This window comes from Durio zibethinus, unplaced genomic scaffold, assembly GCF_047325235.1.
Source record: "Durio zibethinus cultivar Kanyao isolate XHJ-2024 unplaced genomic scaffold, ASM4732523v1 HiC_scaffold_2, whole genome shotgun sequence".
Taxonomy (NCBI): domain Eukaryota; kingdom Viridiplantae; phylum Streptophyta; class Magnoliopsida; order Malvales; family Malvaceae; genus Durio; species Durio zibethinus.
Window position 1 is genome coordinate 3075646 of NW_028323043.1, and position 17356 is coordinate 3093001.

General features: G+C 32.3%; 1 protein-coding gene across 1 annotated transcript; it reads right to left on the minus strand.

Moving 5' to 3' along the window:
* Positions 1-1622: 1622 nt before the first annotated feature.
* LOC149506017 (cytochrome b6) lies at positions 1623-3732 on the minus strand. The gene is made up of 2 exons (XM_089757922.1): positions 3332-3732; positions 1623-2507 (listed from the first exon to the last, which is right to left on the minus strand). Exons 1-2 carry the CDS (start codon positions 3335-3337, stop codon positions 1866-1868), a joined length of 648 nt encoding a protein of 215 aa, XP_089614048.1. The 5' UTR covers positions 3338-3732; the 3' UTR covers positions 1623-1865.
* Positions 3733-17356: the final 13624 nt, after the last annotated feature.

Below are 17356 nucleotides of genomic sequence, written 5' to 3' on the forward strand. Positions count from 1 at the left end.
CCTCCCAGGATCTATAATTGTCTCAAAAAGTCCAATATACATACATTATTGGACCTTTTGAATAACAGTCAAGAAGACCTTATGAAAATTGAACACTTTCGCATAGAAGATGTAAAACAAATATTGGGCATTCTAGAAAAGAAGTAGAAAAGCATTGCGAAATTGATTTACCAAAATTTTAAATCCATTGGATTTAGGATTTATTTCATTTTTTTTTTTTTTACTTTAGAAAATTAGAAAAAAAAAAAAAAAACGAAAATGGATTTTGAACCTTCAGCACAATCCATATATTGGGACCAGAATTGAATAAATGTATCTAGGGAGAATTCACTTTGACTTTGAAGTGACTACTCCCTAGATACGCACATCATGATATTTTATTTTAAAATTGATTCAATTTAAAAAAGACCTAAAGTTAGGGATTTATCAATCGGTAATGTTGCTCCAATACCCAACCAAAGGGCCACCGCAGTACCAATCAAAAAAACGGTTGTCGCTACTGGACGACGAAATGGATTTTGGAATTTATTAACATTTTCCAAAAAAGGTACTGTTAATAATCCCGCAGGTACTGAAACCATTAAAAGAACACCCAATAACTTGTTAGGTACTGTACGAAGTATTTGAAATACAGGAAAGAAATACCATTCAGGTAATATTTCCAAAGGAGTTGCAAATGGATCCGCGGGTTCACCAATCATTGAAGGTTCTAGAACCGCTAAGCCTACGTTACAAGCAATAGTACCGAGAATTACTACTGGAAAAATATATAAAAGATCATTGGGCCATGCGGGTTCCCCATAATAATTATGACCCATACCTTTAGCTAATTTAGCTCTTAATACAGGATCGTTCAAGTCAGGTTTTTTTGTTATTAGGATAGGTGAATTTTTCTAGATCCATCCCCCGAAGGAACCGGACATGATAATTTTTCATCATCCGGCTCAAGCAAAAATCAATCGAATCAAATGGATACAAACGGATACATATAAAATGAATCTATATGTTATCCACACATATATGAATGATTTCATATGTAAGAAAAAAGTTACCTGATTCCATTTTACGAAGTTGCAACTATACATTCCAAGGAATGCCATTTTTACAGGTAAATGCTCAATACCCAAGTAGGCGTACAAAGTTGATCGTGATCAAGTGCTTTCTGGGTCGTCTTAGGCCTTGCGATTCACCTTTATCCCAAAAATATATCGAGATTTTTTACATACAAAGGATTTACTTGTTACTAATATAGTCTAGCCTTTGCTCTTCTTTAGATCCCTTGTTTCACTCCGATAGTATAATAATAATAAATCGGGTCGATGCAGAAGAAATGAATGTATTTTCATACTATTAAGATAAGAAAGTAAAAAAAAAATAAAAATAAATAAATAAAATCTAATTTGCATTATGCCAAATCACTTATTCTACTGGATCTTACGGAGCCCTGTTCATACACGACATCGTCAGGTCTGATCATAGAAAAGATTCTCTTCAAGCGAACCAGCCTATCCTTTGTATGGGGCTTACACGGTGGTTGGAACAAAGACACATTTGGTTGTGAATTCCAATGTAGCAGATAAAGGCATATTTCTGCATGGCCCAATCAATAGTTCAAGTCACACACTCCCATAATCCATTTTCTCTTCGGGGAATTCCCTTCAACTATTCATGTCATATCAAATAAATAATAGAATATTGTGGAGTTGAAAGGAAATATCCAAATACATGTCTTATTTTTTTTTTTTTTTCAACAATCCATATTTGTAGCAATGAAATACTATTGTTCCTCCCCCAAGTAATAAGATAAATGATTGGCAAGTAATAAGATAAATGATTGGTTACAATATAGCTATGGTCTATATTCTCTATAAAGGACCAGAAATGCCTTGCTTACGTATCATTAGGAAATGCATTAACATAAATACAGCAGTAAGAAGGGGTAATACAAAAGTGTGTAAACTATAAAAACGGGTCAAAGTGGATTGTCCCACACTAGCACTTCCACGCAATAACTCTACCAAAGGCGATCCTATTACCGGAATAGCTTCCGGAACGCCTGTTACGATTTTGACTGCCCAATAACCAATTTGGTCCCAAGGTAAGGAATAACCTGTTACACCAAAAGATGCAGTCAACACAGCCAGAACCACGCCTGTAACCCAAGTCAATTCGCGAGGTTTTTTAAAACCACCAGTGAGATAGACACGAAATACGTGCAGGATCATCATTAAGACCATCATACTTGCCGACCATCGATGAACTGATCGGATTAACCAACCAAAGTTAGCTTCAGTCATTATGTATTGAACAGAAGTAAAAGCCTCAGTAACGGTTGGACGATAGTAAAAAGTCATAGCAAATCCTGTAGCTACTTGTACCAAAAAACAAGTAAGCGTAATTCCTCCTAGACAATAAAATATGTTAACATGAGGAGGAACATATTTACTAGTTATATCATCTGCAATCGCCTGAATCTCGAGGCGTTCTTCGAACCAATCATAGACTTTATTGAGATAGGTAAACCAAGAGGACTCCCCCCCTGAGAACCGTATATGAGAATTTCATCTCGTACAGCTCAAACAAAAACACCCAAATAATAGCTGAAACGGATATGGAATAGAAAGTTTGAAACTTCTTAATCTTTTCATTCAATTTTATCTGAAGACACAAAAGAGTAAAAATCCGAAAGCTCTTTTTTGTAGTTGTAATTATAATGCCAAAAAATCAAGTCGGCGCATTCGTCTTTATGTTGATCAGGCCTCTTGAATCTTCTATTTACCTACTTATTTCTTTTCTTTTTCTTTGCTTTGATTTGTTATTTATATGGAATGTGGCTTTATTCTTGTTTTCTTTATTTTTAATAGGAATTCTCTTGTTAAGACCCTATGAATCAATTGAAACTTCAGATTCATACCAGAACCGCGATGATTCAATAAAACCTTCAAACTAAGTCCAAAGATTCTTTGAGTAAGAATTATTGGATCATCACTTATTCAATGAATAGAATAGATATAATAAATAAAAATACAAAGAAAAGAAAGGTTTGTCCTTTGATCAAAATAAGCATAAACTAAATGAGAGTTTGAAAGAAGAAAAAATTTCTCGATTTATAAATAAAAAACCTCTTTCTTTGAAAATTTTTTTTTTTTTTGAGTCCGGCCGCGAGGTTTGAATATTAAGTATGAATCATAGTTCGAATACTTCGTGATCCATTTCATATATTCCGTGCTCCAGATACTAGAATGGCTATCCGACGGGATAAAACTATCTCGATCAAGAGGACAGACCCATTTTCTGTACTATCAATAGGATCAATTATAACAAGTCACACACTCATATTCCGGAAATACAGAAACAAAAAAAATTTCGCGGTCGAACTACCAAAATAGAATGGGCTAAAAAAAATCCGAGAACTAAAAGTTTCACTTTTTGTATTGAAAAGCGAGGCTTCGTGGTTCTTGTGAATCTAATTCAGCGAAATTCCATCCAGTAAAACGGAAGAATTATAAATCTCCAAAATAATAGATAAGAATATCGAAAATAAAGCCATTGCGACACCCATCAAAGGAGTCGTTCCCCATCCAGGAGCTACTTTACCATATTCCGAATTCAATGGTTTCAAAAAATCCCCTACAACAGTTCGTCTTGGACCAGATCTAGAACTACCCTCAACGGTTTGTGTAGCCATAAATCTTATTTTGTATTCAGTGAGATCTGTTGACTTTGTATATCATTCCGCTGTAAATAAACGATCTTATCATAGATCCATTGTGATCTTGAAATTATATTTATATTTATATTATTTATATTTATATTTATATATATTATTTATATAATTATATAATAATGGAAACAGCAACTTTAGTCGCCATCTCTATATCTGGTTTACTTGTAAGTTTTACTGGGTACGCCTTATATACTGCCTTTGGGCAACCCTCTCAACAATTAAGGGATCCATTCGAGGAACACGGGGACTAATTGAAGTAATGAGCCTCCCAATATAATATTGGGAGGCTCATTACTTCAATTGAGATAATGAAAAATCATTTCATTTTTTTAGTTGGAACTTTAGGCGGTTCTCGAAAAAAGATAGCGAAAAAAATTATCCCTAGAGTAGATACTAAGAGGAATGTATAAACCAATGCTTCCATAAATTCGATCGTGGTTTACAATTATAGCTTCCGTACCTATTTATTTAGAATCATCTCCCGAATAAAATAACGAAAGAACAAGAATCAAAGAAAAGGCAGCGATTTTAATCAAGATTTTTACAGCAGCCTATGTCAAATCACAAACAGAAAATAGAAGCGAAAAATAACAAAGCAATCTTGCATCAGACTACTTGTCTTCTTGTAGTTGGATCTCCAAGTTTTTGGAATGCTCCAAATTCCACTTGAGCATCCAAATCTGGATCAATACCGGCAAAAACATCTCTGAACAGGGTTCTAGCACCATGCCAAATGTGTCCGAAGAAGAAAAGCAAAGCAAACGAAGCATGCCCAAAAGTAAACCAACCCCTTGGACTGCTACGAAAAACACCATCGGATTTCAAAGTAGCACGATCTAATTCAAAAATTTCACCCAATTGAGCACGTCTAGCATATTTTTTCACAGTAGCAGGATCACTATAACTCACTCCATTGAGTTCGCCACCATAGAACTCAACAGTTACACCTACTTGTTCGACACTATACTTCGATTCTGCCCTTCTAAAAGGAACATCCGCTCTAACAATTCCGTCTCCGTCTACCAAAACAACCGGAAATGTTTCAAAAAAAGTAGGCATACGACGTACAAAAAGTTCACGCCCTTCTTTATCTCTAAAGATAGGGTGTCCTAACCACCCAACGGCTATTCCATCCCCGTTGTCCATTGAACCCGCTCTGAATAATCCTCCTTTTGCCGGATTATTGCCAATGTAATCATAAAAAGCTAATTTTTCAGGAATTTTAGACCAAGCTTCTGATAAACTTTGATTTTCGGCTAACCCAGCACTAACCCTTCGATATATTTCTTGCTGGAAGTATCCTTGATCCCATTGATAACGAGTAGGACCAAATAATTCGATGGGGGTAGTTGCTGAACCATACCACATAGTTCCAGTAACAACAAAAGCTGCAAAAAAGACAGCAGCTATACTACTGGAAAGGACGGTTTCAATATTTCCCATACGTAATCCTTTGTATAAACGTTGGGGCGGACGGACACTAAGATGGAATAAGCCCGCTAATATGCCCAATGTCCCTGCTGCAATATGATGAGAGGCTATTCCTCCCGGAACAAAAGGATCAAAACCTTCCACGCCCCACGCTGGATTTACAGGTTGTACCTTTCCGGTTAGTCCATAAGGGTCGGACACCCATATTCCAGGACCATACAATCCTGTTACATGAAATGCGCCAAAGCCAAAGCAAGCCACTCCTGAGAGAAATAAATGAATTCCAAAAATCTTGGGCAAATCCAAAGAGGGTTTTCCTGTGCGCTCATCACAAAAAATTTCTAGATCCCAATATACCCAATGCCAGATAGCTGCCAAGAAGCACAAGCCAGAAAACACAATATGTGCTCCGGCCACACCTTCGTAACTCCAAATACCCGGATTTGTTATAGTCCGCCCCGTAATACTCCAACCGCCCCATGAATTGGTTATTCCTAAACGAGTCATGAAGGGTATAACGAACATACCTTGTCTCCACATTGGATCAAGAACGGGATCGGAGGGATCAAAAACAGCTAATTCATATAGAGCCATTGAACCGGCCCAACCAGCAACCAGAGCTGTATGCATTATATGAACAGAAAGCAAGCGACCGGGATCATTCAATACGACAGTATGAACACGATACCAAGGCAAACCCATGGAAATACCCCTTTATCAAATCAACGAAAAATAGACACTATGTAACTTTATTGCATTGGAATACCTCCCCTTTTCGGTGGATTCTTTCGGAGAAAGGATTAATGTTTGTTCTATTCCATTAGTAATAAGGGAAGAATTCGGCTCAGAAGAAAAAAGAGAAGCAGATCTATTCTATACTCGATAAGTATCAATACGCAATGGGGGTTGATCCTATTTTTTATGAATGAATGCATCCCTATTTGTTCATCATTCAAAGGACCTATTCGTAAGAATTCTCTTTCATTCATTCCGCCTTTCTTTATTTTATGGCCTTAGTCTATCTATGTATAAAATATGATAAAGGCCCATATTATTAAGACCATTATTACATATTATTAAGATAAGACCATTATTACGTATTACATTACGTATTACGCTTCCACAATCAAAGTGAAATATAATATTACATATTATAATATTACATATTATTAAGATAAGACCATTATTACGTATTACATTACGTATTACGCTTCCACAATCAAAGTGAAATATAATATTACATATTATAATATTACATATTATTAAGATAAGACCATTATTACGTATTACATTACGTATTACGCTTCCACAATCAAAGTGAAATATAATATTACATATTATTAAGATAAGACCATTATTACGTATTACATTACGTATTACGCTTCCACAATCAAAGCGAAATATAATTTTACATTCTTTTTACTTTATGCCTGTTGGTATTCCAAAAGTTCCTTTTCAAGTTCCGGGAGATAACGATGCAAGCTGGGTTGACATATAGTGCGACTTGTCAAATATATTGGGTCATATGGGATTCCCCCGTTCTCTCGCCCGATCGAGATATCCCCTGTTTCGCCCCAAAAAGATTGATTGAATTATCAAAAATTTGTAGCGGGAAGTGTAATGAAGTGCAATTAGAGATCCATTTCATGGGGGTGTATCCAGATTAATATTTTCAATTAGAATGATTTATGGTTGGCTTGGTTGGACTGATAAAATGAAGTATCCAGGCTCCGTTTAGAAAAAACCCAATTGGTAATATATTTATGATTACCACCTATATCATAATCATAATTTTTCTTTTTTTTTTTAATTATAAATAAGAGCGATTTCAAACTGTTAATCAATCGAATAATATGGGAAATACGTTGAATATTTGGCGAAAAACATGAAAGAAAAAGGAATTAAATTAAAATAAAAAAAGGAAATGAAATCATAGCAAAAAGACGTGGTATTGGGTCATTTGTCCTATATGTGCAAATAAAAATCGGGCAGATCTTTACTCGGAGTAGAGCATAAACCTAAAAAAATTGAATAAAAAATTGACGAACCCCATTCAGGAACAAGAAAATGACATCGTGATTTGGATTGAATCGCAATGAAAAAAAAATGGATCAATGAAAAGTTTGTGCAATAAGTTTAGCGAATTTTTTCTATATTATAGGAAAACGGGCCAAAACTCATCTTTCTTTAATTTAATTTTAAATTTCATTTTATTTAAAAAATGTAAGAAAAAGCCCCTTCATTAGAAATTAGAAGTTAGAAAGGTCCGACTAGAAAAAACAAAGGATGGCTGGAATCTACACATTGATTTTTTTTCGCAATTTTTGTTGAACCGTATGCATCAAAAGGTGCCTGTACGGCTACTAAGGGATACAATTTTATCCTAATCAACCGAATTTATCGAGAAAGATTGCTTTTTTTGGGCAAAGAGCTTGATATCCAGACCTCGAATCAACTTGCGGGTATTATGATCTATCTCAGTATAGAGAGTAATAGCCGAGACCTGTTTTTTTTTATAAACTCTCCTGGCGGAGGGATAGTATCTGGATTATCTCTTTTTGATACTATGCAAGCAGTGGAACCAGATGTGCATACACTAGCCATGGGATTGACCGCTTCAATCGCAGCTTTTCTCTTGGTCGGAGGAGAAATTACCAAACGCAGAGCATTCCCTCACGCTCGGCGCCAATGAGTTTTTTTTTTTTATTATTGATGGAAAGAAAAAAGAAGACTATGCCTTCGCCATATGAAATATGAATTAGTAAGTAATAATAGCATGGCACTTTGAATTCGATATGAAATTTTTTTTTTATTTCTTTTTTTTTTTTTCAAAAAAAAATATTAGATTATGTATCGAAAGAGTAGTATGAGTGAAGGGGCATTTCCAATTTGATCTTAGCTATCGTGGGCCCATCTCAGGCGTCACAAACTTTTTTTCTTTTCCTACCAGAGGCTATTAACAATATTTATGTTATGAAAGAGTACGAAAAAAAAAAAGACTATTTTTTTTCTTTCTTTTTTTTTTTTCAAAAAAAAAAAGAAACTTTGGGATTGCTGAATCACAGACGAAATAAATATATAAAGCAACGGAGCCATCATAGTATTTTTAAACTTTTCCGAAAAAAAAAGAAAAAGAAGGATGGTAATTGGATTATTTATTAATCTGGGTCTAATAGACTCTATATTTTCTCTTTTTTTCGATGAAAGAAAAAAGAGAATTCCATTGTAAAGCCGTATGCAATTGTAAAGCCGTATGCAATGCGCAAAAAATGCCTGTACGGTTGTTCAATTCTATAGCTATTCTTCTCGCCTCATTATGTGAGTTAGAAGTATGTTATATCATCAGGGTAATGATCCATCAACCTATTAGTATGCTTAAGGATGATGGCTTCAAAGACTGGGTCATGGAAACAGACGAAGAAAATGCAAGAAGACATCATAGAGGCTTATGTACAAAGAACGGGCAGCCCGATGGGTTATAAACAAAGACATGGAAAGAGATAATTTTATGTCAGCAAAAGAAGCCAAAGATCATGGAATTGTGGATCATATAGTGCGTACAGAATCGAGACCTATAGTGAATGAAAAACCTATAGTGAATGAAAAACCTATAGTGAATGAAAAACCTATAGTGAATGAAAAACCTATAGTGAATAACAAACCTATAGTGAATGAAAAACCTATAGTGAATGAAAAACCTATAGTGAATGAAAAACCTATAGTGAATGAAAAACCTATAGTGAATAACAACCTATAGTGAATAACAAACCTATAGTGAATAACAAACCTATAGTGAATAAAAAATGGAGACTAGTTAACGACAATGGCAATGGAAGACCACCATTTGACGACAATGGCAATGGAAGACCACCATTTGACGACAATGGCAATGGAAGACCACCATTTGACGACAATGGCAATGGAAGACCACCATTTGACGACAATGGCAATGGAAGACCACCATTTGACGACAATGGCAATGGAAGACCACCATTTGACGACAATGGGCAATGGAAGACCACCATTTGACGACAATGGCAATGTGAAGACCACCATTTGACGACAATGGCAATGGAAGACCACCATTTGACGACAATGGAACACCATTTATTTTTGATTTAGATTGATTTAATCCCTCTTATTCCTTTCTTCTTTTTCTCTTTAATAGATTAATATTTTATTAATCTATTAAAGAGAAAAAGAAGTAATTCATAATCATCTGGTTAGGATCGATCTAAACCAGTCTATTATGTATATGATTGTATATGATTCAGCATGCCAACTATTAAACAACTTATTAGAAATGCAAGACAGCCAATTAGAAATGTCACGAAAGCCCCTGCTCTTCGGGGATGTCCTCAGCGCCGAGGAAGATGTACTAGGGTGTATGTGCGACTTGTTCAGATCATGGGCTGAGAAAAAGGAAACAATTTTTCAGTATCAACGATCAGTACCAGTGAATAGAATGGGGTTCTTCCGTTCACTATCTAAAAAAGATAGATCTACCATATCCTTCTATTGTGTATGAAATTTATTGGTTTCCATTGGCGCAAATCCAATCTTGGAATTTTTTAAAAATTCCCCCATTGGTAGCAAATGCTTATCCATTAAGCGGGAAAATCCTATTAAAAAAGCAAAAAGATTATGCTCGACTCTTGCAAAGAACGGACTAACAGGGTCAGCTACCCAATTAATCCTCCTAATTACATACCGTTACTGTATAAGATAGATCTCGTTGTGAAAGATCTATTACTGAAAAATTTATGAGTAGAGCCGAAGAGTGTGAACTGTACAAGTTACCAATTAAATGTTAAATGAAGGAATGAGCTCCGGTGTATAGAGGGGACCTCACCGTTTAAGAAGTAAACATAGAAACGATGGAACCCACTATTTATTTATCCATTTCTATTTACTCCTTTATTTTAGTTAATATGCTTTTTTTGATACCTAGTATCAATACAATTTCTTATTTCAAGGCGAAATGAAATGCCTAGAAAAAAGGAAAAATCGTGGGCGGGACGGTTATAGTAGCAAAAGCCATTGGAATTTTTATTTATACATTGGAAGAATCCGTTTTGTTATTAATAGACTAGAAAAGAATAACTGAAAGAAAGAATTAGTTATTCATCAAAATTTCTTTTATTCAATGACCAGAATGAAAGAGGGATATATAGCTCGGAGACAAAGAGTAAGAGCTTTGGTTTCGGCTGATCGGGATAGAGATAGGAAAAAAAGATATTTTCGTCGTTTGTGGATCACTCGAATAAATGCAGGAATTCGAGGAATGGGGGTATCCTATAATTATAGTAGATTAATAAAAAATCGGTACAAGAAACAGTTGCTTCTTAATCGTAAAATACTTGCACAAATAGCTATCTCAAATAGGAATTGTCTTTATATGATTTCCAACGAGATTATAAAATAAGGAGATCGGAAGGAATCCACCGAAATGCTTTAAATGAAATGGGGTTCCCTCGAGAATGAACTCGAGGGAGGTAGAGTAGAAATTAATATGATAAAAAAATTCTGATAAGGTCATCAAAACAAGAAAACAAGATGAGCGAAGACGCTCAATAAAAAAAAAAAAAATTTATTTTTCTTCCCCAACCCGATTCGATTCTTTTATTTATTTCTTTTTTCTTACGACACGACAATTTTGATTATCAGATTTTTTGAATAACAGCATCAGTCTACGTTTGATAATTTTGAGTCAATTGAAGGGTAAGCCTATTTATTTCTGGTTCTAAGAGCAGTAGTTCTAGCGGTCGACTCTCTTCTTTCAAATCGTTTCTCATTTCTGGTTCTAGTTCTAGCGGTCGACTCCCTTCTTTCAAATCGTTTCTCATTATTAATAAAGGGTAACGAAGATAAAATACGAGCTTGTTTTATAGCAATAGTAATTAATCGTTGTTGTTTTAAAGTCAATCTATTTACTCGCCTAGATAAGATTTTTCCTTGTTCACTAATAAATCGACTAATTAAACTCATGTTTCTATAATCAATTCGATCCCCCGATTGGATCGGGGGCAAACGCCTACGAAAAGATCGCTTGTATTTATCCATCATTTCTTTATTCCTTATTTCTAAAAATAATCCTATCCTATCCTTTTCTAAAATCCTATTTTGATCGGATCAAATTCAAATTATAGAATTAATAGAATAAATACGATTTGCTTTGTTTTTTTTATTATTGTATTATTTATTTATTATTTATTTCTTATTTATTTGTTTATTTTATTAGTTTATTTTAATTATTTATTTATTATTTATTTGTTTATTTTATTAGTTTATTTTATTATTATATTATTTATAGATATTTATTTAAATATAATTTCATATTTTAATATATTTAATATATAAATATAATTTCATATTTTAATATATTTAATATATAAATATAATTTCATATTTTAATATATTTAATATATAAATATAATTTCATATTTTAATATATTTAATATATAAATATAATTTCATATTTTAATATATTTAATATATAAAATATAAATATAATTTAATATTTTAATATATTTAATATATAAATATAATTTAAATAAATATCTATAACTGTGATAATACATAAATAATAAATAAATATAATTTATAAATATATATAAATATAATTTCATATTTTAATATATTTAATATATAAAATATAAATATAATTTAATATTTTAATATATTTAATATATAAATATAATTTAAATAAATATCTATAACTGTGATAATACATAAATAATAAATAAATATAATTTATAAATATATATAGAACCGACACGAAAATAATAAATAATTAATAAAATAAGAAATAAATAATGAAATATAGTAATAAATACAAAATATAGTAATAACTAAAAAATATAGTAATGAATAAATCATACAATATAATAAATAATACAATATTAACAATATTAAAATTAACAACAATATTAAAATTAACAATATTAAAATAATCATTATGCACGAATAGAAAATAAAAAAAAAAATAGTTAGTGATATTAAAAATCTAATTCCTAATCAATGAAAATCCAACTCCTAATCATTCGAAGACTGTAAACTAAAAATCATTCGAAGACGGTAAACTAAAAAAATAAATAATTGACTCGAGAATAAAGAAAAAAATTATTAAAAAAATAAGAACTAAATAAAAAATAGAATAAAAAAAAATAAAAGAATATTGATACAATCATATACCAGGTTAAAAAGGTTAAAAATTTATTAACGTGCATATCGAATAATTTAAAACTAAAAACTTCACTTTAAAAAGAAAGCGTGGAATAGACAAGGAAATACAAATATAGACTAATATATAAATAAAATATTTGTTATATATTAGTTATATATTATATCTAACTAATTATATACTTAATATTACTTAATATATTATATAATATATATTATTATACCTGAATACCTAATGTCCTATTTTCTCATACTAAATACCTAATGTTACCTAAATACCTAATGTCCTATTTTCTCATATTCTCGGGAAGGGTTGACATACGAGTACTTGATTCGATTTATTTCTTTATCTCCCCGTGAATTGTATGTTTGTAACAATAGGAACAGAATTTCTTCAATTCCAATCGACTAGGCGTATTGTGTCGATTTTTTTGAGTAATATACCTGGAAATGCCCGTTGATTCCTTATTAACGACGTTTCGAACACAACTGGTACATTCCAAAATAATCGTTACTCGGACATCTTTACTCTTGGCCATGAACCCCCTTTGAGTTTTTAATTCACCCAACTCTTCTATTTTCCGATCAAAAGTGAAGAAGAAAGGAATGAAAATAAATAAATAAAAGTTGCTAACTCAAAACCAAATCCTGAAAGATTTCGTTGCAATCAATTGCAATCAATATAGTAAATCAATATGTATTATACTAATAGTAAATAAGTAATACAATGATTTCTAACTCGATTTAGAATCACAGTACGGTATTTTCTTTAAGTATCTTGTAGGATACTGTTGTTCCAGCCACATTTCTCTTTTCGCTCTACTAGTAATTTAATTGGAGCTTGAACCCAAGTTTTGTTGAGGTTCAATCCACTTTTTTCGTTCTACCTTCCTTATTTATTTTATATAATTCTTATATAATTAGAATTCTAAAAAAACTAAATAGAATTATTTCTTATATAATTAGAATTCATTTCTTATATAATTATAATTCTAAAAACAACTAAAGTCAAGGGGGGGCGAGAGATTAGTCACAGATATTTGATTGTATATCGATCTAATCTTTTTCACCCCGTCCCGCGACAATAACTAGAATTAAAAAAAAGGGAATGTTAACGCATCCGGGAAGAAACGATTGATCTCTATCAATAAACCCGCTAAAGAACCGAACCAGAGAGTACTTAGTACCGGTGCTACGGAAAGATATGTTTTTAGATCTCGCATTTAAAATCCTCCTTCTTTATCGTATTACATACATTATGGTAATACATGGTAATACATATATAATCACATGTATGTGTGGTTAAAGACCACTTGTATTTGTATATTTGTACCCGGAATTCCTAATTCAAAATTAAAATTTAAATGTACAATGATTCGATAGATAAGATTTTCCTTTTCTTAAAACAGCAAAATAGGTCCCTTTCTGCCTGAGAATTCCCGCCAAAAAGATTCATTTATTATTCATTATATGGTTGTTATATGATATGAGACCAAAAAGAGGAAATGGAAAGATAATTTTTGTATATCAATAGATGAAATAAGGGTGTGGAAAACAAGACAGGGATTCTCTACAATAACATCGTAGGCCAATTGAAAGGGATGTAGCGCAGCTTGGTAGCGCGTTTGTTTTGGGTACAAAATGTCACGGGTTCAAATCCTGTCATCCCTACCTATTACTTCTCCTTTGAGCAGTAAGGAGGGAGCCATTTTAGTTTTAGATTGATTAAAATTAAGCATACATAATCTATCATTTTCTCATATTATATATGATATATGATAGTATAGGTGTGCACGATGTATTGGGGTTATAAAATAAAAGAATCCTCTTTTTTACAGTCTTATTTATTATGATAAGAAAGCGCTCTTAGTTCAGTTCGGTAGAACGTGGGTCTCCAAAACCCAATGTCGTAGGTTCAAATCCTACAGAGCGTGATTCCGCTCTTGTTAAGTCGAAAATTACACCGAACTGAAAAAAAAAAAAAAAAAAAAAAAATTGAACAGCAATTCGAATTTGACCTCCTTGAATTAAATTAATTAAATTAAAATTAAAGGGGTCAGTCAAAAAAAGAGATGTTAATTAATCAAAGGTCCAACTGATCACCACGTATGTATTGTAAATATGCGGTTACGAATAATCCAGCCAAAGTAATAGGAATTAGACCTAAGACGATTCCAAATAGAAAAACTTCAATCATTTCAATTTATTTGAAAGGAGAAAAAGAAAGGTAATATCTATCCCTAAATATTAATCTCTATTGCCCATGAATATCAATAACTAATAATTGATAATTAACACGGTAAGGAACTATAGAATATATGGAATAGGACAGAAAACTTTGTTTTTATTAATTGTTCGTTCATTCAATTAATTTTCAAATAAGTCGTATCTTACTCAGACCAATAAATAGAGCTGAGGTTATAGTTAAAGCCGCTAGTAAAAAACCGAAATAACTAGTTAGAGTAGGCATGAAGGAGCTAAATGAAATATGTTCTTTTTATACATATGTTTATAAAGCACTTACCTAAGTTTCAATTTTTAAAAGAGACGGGGATAAGCAAAAATACCAATTGAAAGAATAAGTTCAATTGAAATTTTTTGATTCATCAATCATTCTAAACGGTATTCACAAAAATAGAGCGGCAGGACAAGAGTAGAAAAGAAAAAGAAATAGATTCATCATCTTTGTAGTTAGGTCAAGAAAAAACCTTTGGATCTAATACAAGAATACAAGAAAGGCCGCCTCACAAATATTGATTAGTAGAATTTTTTTTTTATTCCTTGCTCTTTTTTTTATCTATATCTAATACTATCGACTACTCTTACTTGTTACTAGACGACTAAGCAATTCCTTAAAATAAAAAAAGGAGGGCTTACAACAAAAAACAAAACCTCTTATGCAATTACGAAAAAAAGTCAATTTTTAGATTTCGCATCTAATTGACTTGCGGAAATATGATAATTTCCTTCATGAATTATTATAAACTTGTTGGATTCACGGGTTACCTGATCTTCCGTTTCTAGCCCCAAACCAATAATAGAATCCCCTATATTATATTCCAGGAATTTGAGGAATTTTCTATCGCATGATACGTGGTTATACATCGACAAGCAAGAAGAAGAAAGAAATTATCTAGCACTTCATGTCGATATACTGTTTGAAATTGCGTTGCTGTGTCAGAAGAAGGATAGCTATACTGATTCGGTATACTCTAAAAATACCTTTGGTACAATATTGACGATCTCACAAAGATTGAATTTCAGTGAATTTCCGTTTACTGATCTCATCTTTTACGGAATCGATCCCCTACAAGAATATGCGGAGCTCAGCATGTCTGGAAGCACAGGAGAACGTTCTTTTGCTGATATTATTACCAGTATTCGATACTGGATCATTCATAGTATTACTATACCTTCCCTATTCATTGCGGGTTGGTTATTCGTCAGCACAGGTTTAGCTTATGATGTGTTTGGAAGCCCTCGTCCAAACGAGTATTTTACAGAGAGCCGACAAGGAATTCCATTAATAACCGGCCGTTTTGATTCTTTGGAACAACTCGATGAATTTAGTAGATCTTTTTAGGAGGACCCAATGACCATAGATCGAACCTATCCAATTTTTACAGTGCGATGGTTGGCTGTTCACGGACTAGCTGTACCTACCGTTTCTTTTTTGGGGTCAATATCAGCAATGCAGTTCATCCAACGATAAACCTAATCCGAATTAATTATAGAGCTATGACACAATCAAACCCGAACGAACAAAATGTTGAATTGAATCGTACCAGTCTCTACTGGGGGTTATTACTCATTTTTGTACTTGCTGTTTTATTTTCCAATTATTTCTTCAATTAAGAAAAAAAGAGTAGTAGAATACTAAATAATAGTAGGAATTCTCTTATCCCATTCGGAAGGATTGCATCTCATAATTATCTATGACTGTTTATGTCTTTAGCATGACCACTTGATGAAATGTGGAGGGAAGCGGGATAAATGGCCGATACTACTGGAAGGATTCCTCTTTGGATAATAGGTACGGTAACTGGTATTCCTGTGATCGGTTTAATAGGTATTTTCTTTTATGGTTCATATTCTGGATTGGGTTCGTCCCTGTAATATGTAATAATGGGATGAACTAAGTTATAGGCATGAAAGTGTAAGAACTCAACGGGGCCCGCCTCCTCTTTCTTTGTCTGATTCGCGAGGAGGGGTCCCGTTGAATTCTTAATGATCATAATATTTTGTTCGTATAAATATAAATGACAACAAATAGATCACTTTTTCCGATGATGTTTTTGAAAAATGAACTCGATTAATTGATTCATAGCATCTGTTCTTCGATAGTATCTATCGATACTTTCAAGGTTAGAAGAAAAAAAGGAATCACTCAATTTCCTTTTCCTGGATGACACAATCACAATATATATTTAATTTTAATATTTAATTTTTTTTAATATTTAATTTTAATATTTTAATATTTAATTTTAATATTTCTTTTTTTTTTCTGTCGACCAGATATCAAGCAAACCCTTTCTAGACTAGTCTAACCTTACTCTATTTATTTTAGTATTTCATCAAAGTTTGAAATTTTTTTATAAGTTCATCGCCTTGCTTCTATTTTATATTTATAAAAAAAAGGATTCCTTCTCTTTTTTTTGGTTGTCCATTACTTATTATATTATATTATACTTATTTATACTTATACTTATTTTATACTTATTTATACTTATTTTATACTTATTATATTATCCTTATTACTTATTCGATTACTTTATTACTTATTCTATTATCTATTATAATCTATTATCTATTATAAGTAAATCTAAAAAAATAAAGGGTTCTGAAAAATCTGGAAAAATATAAACTAAGAATAGAAATCTTTGACGAATGGGATCCGGAATTGTTATTATTTCGACACAAGAAAAGGAATTTTACACATCCTTTTCTTGTGCCGAAGGCTAGGAAGACGAAGAATACTCCCTGTAATTATTTGTTCCCCTCATTTATCCTTCCTTT